This window comes from Octopus bimaculoides, chromosome 13 (assembly GCF_001194135.2).
Source record: "Octopus bimaculoides isolate UCB-OBI-ISO-001 chromosome 13, ASM119413v2, whole genome shotgun sequence".
Lineage (NCBI taxonomy): Eukaryota > Metazoa > Mollusca > Cephalopoda > Octopoda > Octopodidae > Octopus > Octopus bimaculoides.
This window is the reverse complement of record NC_068993.1, coordinates 52,515,322-52,520,795: the sequence shown is the minus strand read 5'-3', so window position 1 is coordinate 52,520,795 and position 5,474 is coordinate 52,515,322. Positions and strand designations below refer to the sequence as shown.

Below are 5,474 nucleotides of genomic sequence, written 5' to 3'. Positions count from 1 at the left end.
TTGTTAAAGTCAGTATGCACAAATACACACAGTATTATATATATAATGACTTCTTTACAACTTCTATCTACTAAATTCACTCACAAGGTATTGGTTGACTTGAAGCTAAAGTGAAAAATATTTGCCCAAAGCAGGATTGAACCTGAATCCATGTGATTATGAAACAAACATCTTAACCACACAATCACATTTGCACCCTATTAAATGGAATCAAATTAATACACAATGACTTCCAAATTGCCATTTCAAAAGTAATTATACATGCAAGGATACAACTTACTTTAGTTTGATCTTTGAGCTTTCTCTCATTTTGGTATGCTAGGGTACTTGTAAGAACTGTAGCTGTATATTTGAAACAATGTTTGATAATGTGTACATCATCAGGGCAGAATCTGAATGGAAAAAGTTGATGGTTCTTTGATTATATAAAAACAAAAGGAAACAAGAATTTCTTCTTTTTTTTTGTGTGTTTATGCAATTATTTTACTGGCTTCAATCATTGGACTGCAGCCATGCTGCAGTACTGCCTTCAACAGTTTATCAATCATATCAACCTCAGTACTTAATTGAATGGTTTTCTCCTGCCTTTTTTTAATTGCAAAGTCTTTGATCAGATCCTCACAATGATACCATAAGCAATTCGAAATTATATTTCTGTTCATATAAATCACTTCCAATATTATTTTAAAGTGATTTCTTTTGTGCTATAAACCATTTACCATTTCTGTGGTGCCCACCTCCCCTTGATGCTCTAAGCATGTGATTATTTTGCTTAACGGTTAGTCCAGCACTGGTGTGACCTCTTTCCTTTGACCTGTCCTGCATAGGAAGTCCTACCAGGACCTTGTGTTACAATGGCATAGCACTCAGGATCACTGAGACACACAAGTCACCACAACACAACAAGGACTGGACATTATGGTGGACTGTTATTAATATCTTGCCTACTGTATTTTAACAATATTGTTCTCTGGTTCAAAATCATAAATCCTAAGGAATTAAAGAAATCTAAAAGATAGCAACCCAATGGTGGGGGTAGCAGTTAAATTAAAACTTCTCAGTACTTAATTCTTGCAGGTTAAGAAATTTGATTTCCAACCAAATGATTTCAATCCCAATGCATGGTACTTCAGGGAAGTGCCTTCTATTAAGATCTCAGATTGATAAATATATTCTGAGAGGAATTTGGTAGACAAAACCTATGCAGATGCCGGAGCTGTCACTATCATCCTCATCATCCTCATCATCACATAATTCTATAACTGTTTCTTTATGCAGTTAATTCTTCTTCAGAGTTATTGTAGGGTTTTCGAGCGAGATCGTTGCCAGTGCCCCTGGACTGGCTCTTGTGCGGGGGGCACATAAAAGACACCATTTCGAGCGTGGCCGTTTTCGTGCGGGTGACACGTAAAAGCACCCACTACACTCTCTGAGTGGTTGGCGTTAGGAAGGGCATCCAGCTGTAGAAACTCTGCCAAATTAGATTGGAGCCTGGTGTTGCCATCCGGTTTCACCAGTCCTCAGTCAAATCGTCCAACCCATGCTAGCATGGAAGGCGGGCGTTAAACGATGATGATGATGATGATGATGATGATTGCCCTCTATGGCTGGGAACTATGTCTCACCAATATGTCAATTTTTGGCATGGTTTTAATAGCTCAATGCCTTTGCCAATCGCTTTACAGAATGTACTAGGGGAATATCATTGTGGTACTGCACTACAGAAGTTGTCTTTGAAGCCTTGTGATAAAGTCATGGGCACCACTCACTACCCTCATAATATAAAAAAAGAAAAAAAGACCATAAGTGGCTTTAGTATTCATAAGTTATAAATTTAGATTGATGAAAGACAAAATAATGGGTAACATTTGAAGTTCTAAACTGGAATATTCTCAAAAGAATTCTTTCAATTTGTTATAAAGCTCAAAAGTGATATTTCTAACTTTCAACATAACACATGCTGTCCTTGACTACCATCAATAATAACCAATAACATTATTCTCATTATATTGTCAGTATCACTGTTATCAGCAGAATATATGAAAATCTTAGATCCGATTAACAATCACTCACCTTGATCCGTCCGTCTTATTAGCAACACAAACCAATGCAATAAGGCTTTCATCAGCTTTGCTTATCACTGGGACACACAGAAATGTTTGGATACTGATGTTTAATAATTTTTCCAGTTCTTTGAGATTTTTCTATAAAAGGAAAAACAAAACAATGAGGGGAAAAAAAAGCAAAGATATACAAATTAAATATATTTTATAATATCAAGACTGGTGATAGTAGCAATGACAGAGTGAAATAGAAAATAAAACAGGATTCCCTTTCACAATGAATAAAACAAGGCTCTTACAAGACAATATAAAAATAGCAATGATTAGAGCCAACCTATTCTGCTATTCCAAACAGAAAATTTGAACATCTGAAGGTGTTTTTTTACAGCTGATAAAAAGGAATAGTTCATTGTATATTTAGTCTGCGTGTAAGTACAGTAATGCATATGTACATGTTGGGTGAGTGGTGTTAGGAAGGGCATCCTTTCTACTGGAAGCACAAGACCTCAAATTTGGGGGAAGGGATTAAGTTGATTACATTGACCCCAGTGTGTAACTGGTGCTAATTTTTTCAACCCTGAAAGGATGAAAGGCAAAGATGACCTTGACGGAATTTGAACTCAGTACGTAACAACAGATAAAATACCGCTGAGCATTTCACCTGGCATGCTAACGATTCTGCCAGCTCACCGCCTCTAGGAAGGGCATCCAGCTGCAAAACCCATGCCAAAATAGACGGAGAAATCTGGTGCAGTCTTCTGCCTGGCCAGCTCCAATCAAACTGTCCAACCCATGCCAGCATGGAAGGTGGATGTTAAACAACAACGAGGATGATGATGCATACATACTCGATAGGGTTCTGCATACTACACATTTAAAAAGAGGAAAAATTTCATTCAAGATAATCAAATTAATATTTGTTCTGTAATATTTCAAGCAGACAAGAGTAATATATCAATAATAACAGAAACAAGAAATACATTTGGACACTAATCTTTCTTTAAGAAAAAAAAAAACATTACCACAAGAGGCTAAAGAAAGATGCTCTGTTTCCTCTGTATTCAAGTATCTACAAACAACCATTCCGTATGGCGGTTGTGGGGAACAGAAAATAACTATGCCCTTTAAGCCCTATCAGAAAGATAGGCAAAACAATAAAGATTTTCTATGTTGCTATATCTGTCAGATGATAAAGCATATGACATGGGACAGCATGCTGTGAGAGCTAGCCAATTCATGCCAAAATGAAAAACTGAACATAAGATGATGATGATGACGACGATGATGTTGTGTTCAGACTAAATATTAACCAGTGTCTATACATTATACATATATAGGTATATTTCAAGTTAGGTTGTTTTGAGTTACATGTTTTTCAACTTTGTTTTTTTTTTTAAAAGAAATTAATGAAAAAATAAAACTCAAGTTCAGACAATTAATCTTACTTTATCTCAATCTCAGTAAACATATTTAAAAGCTTAAATAAAAAAAATAAAATAAAAAACCCCCACCTAAAAACCAATACTGAAATGGAAAATCAAATAAAATACATGGAAAAATATGTACAAACCATTTATTAAAACGGATTCTTTTTTTACTTATACTTGTTTCTCTCATTATACTATGGCCATACTGGGGCACCACCTTGAAGAATTTTTAATTGAATGAATTGACCCCAGAACTTATTTTTTTAAAGCCTGGTACTTATTATGTCTGTCTCTCTTGCTGAACTCTAAGTTACAAGGATGTAAACACACTAACACTGGTTGCCAAATGATGGTGGGGGACAAACACAGATACAAGGACACACACACACACATACACAATGGGCTTCTTTTAGTTTCCAATCTACTGTATCCATTCACAAAGCTTTGGTTACTTCGAGGCTATAGTAGAAGACACTTGTCCAAAATGCCATGCAGTGGGATTGAACTTGCAGCCATGTGGTTGAGCAAAATATTTCTTACCACACAACCAAGCCTGTGCCTTGATATGAGTTAATGAATTAAAAAAAAAATGTTGCCATGTTATGTTGTTTGTTTTGAGTAAAGTTGCATGTCTTGGAATCAATTACTGAAGTAAGTTGAGGTATGTCTGTATATTTGAAGTATGTCTGTATAATGAAACTTGTGAGCAAGATGCAGTTCCCCATTCAGTCTAAGTGAGTTATATACCTGAATATGTGCAAACTCAGACTGTGGTGTCCTGTCGATCCCATATCAGCATGGATTTAAAATGATGACAATGACAACGAGGATGATGATGATGATTTAATGTTAAAGATGTGTAGCCACTAGCACATTCATATATAACTAAATGGAATAGTTAAAAACTGAATCCAACCCATGCTAGCATGGAAAGCGGACGTTAAGCGATGATGATGATGATGATGAAGGGTGGCGAGCTGGCAAAATTGTTAGCATGCCGGGCAAAATGCTTAGCAGTATTTTGTCTGCTGTTACGTTCTGAGTTAAAATTCCGCCGAGGTTGACTTTGCGTTTCATCCTTTCAGGATTGATCAAATAAGTACCAGTTATGCACTGGGGGTCGATGTAATCGACTTAATCTCTTTGTCTGTCCTTGTTTGTCCCCTCTATGTTTAGCTCTCTGTGGGCAATAAAGAAATAAAAGAAATGCCAACCACACTAATTCTTATTTCTTTATTGCCCATAAGGGGCTAAACATAGAGGAGACAAACAAGGACAAACAAAGGGGTTAAGTTGATTACATTGACCCCAGTGCGTAACTGGTACTTAATTTATCGACCCTGAAAGTACGAAAGGCAAAGTCAACCTTGGCAGAATTTGAACTCAGTACGTAGCGGCAGACAAAAAATACCGCTAAGCATTTCGCCTGGCATGCTAACGTTTCGGCCAGCTTGCTGCCTTAACCACACTAATTCTATCAGATGTTATCTAGTTATCCCTGTATTTAAATCTAGGAGGGCCAGAGAAAAAAAAAAACGTTATGATTACTGCTTCATTTCTTTAGATTAACACAAAAAGTAAAAAAGAATATTAAAAAGAAAAAAGAATAGAGATGTAACATGAAGAAAACTGATGTGGATTAATAGTAAATGATAAAAAATTGTCTGACATCAACACATATAATCGTTTAACTTGTACTCATTAACCTCTGTTCATATTGGCAGCAGAAATTACAGTCATACGACACTGTGTCAATATTTAGTCAGATATCATTCAGCCAGTTATTCAGAACCTGTCTGAATAGGGAAAGTTCACTGAGTGTTAAACTGGTTAGTTACATGAAGATATTAGCATTTTGTCAATATCACCATATTGATAAACATGAATATATACATACATAAATATGTAGATATACATATACATACATATGTGTATATATATATATATATATATATATACATATATATATATATATATATATATA

The 5,474-nt window shown here is 35.5% G+C and overlaps 1 protein-coding gene across 7 annotated transcripts in view; it reads right to left on the bottom strand.

The window, feature by feature from the left end:
* Positions 1-5,474, bottom strand: part of LOC106877721 (cGMP-dependent 3',5'-cyclic phosphodiesterase) — a 434,395-nt gene that overhangs the window by 54,303 nt on the left and 374,618 nt on the right. For all 7 annotated transcript variants that reach the window (XM_052972474.1, XM_052972473.1, XM_052972475.1 and 4 more), the window contains 2 exons: positions 2,074-2,204; positions 281-392 (listed from right to left, as the gene is read on the bottom strand). In XM_052972474.1, the coding sequence (XP_052828434.1) occupies positions 281-392; positions 2,074-2,204 (243 nt within the window). The remainder of the gene's footprint in view (positions 1-280; positions 393-2,073; positions 2,205-5,474) is intronic.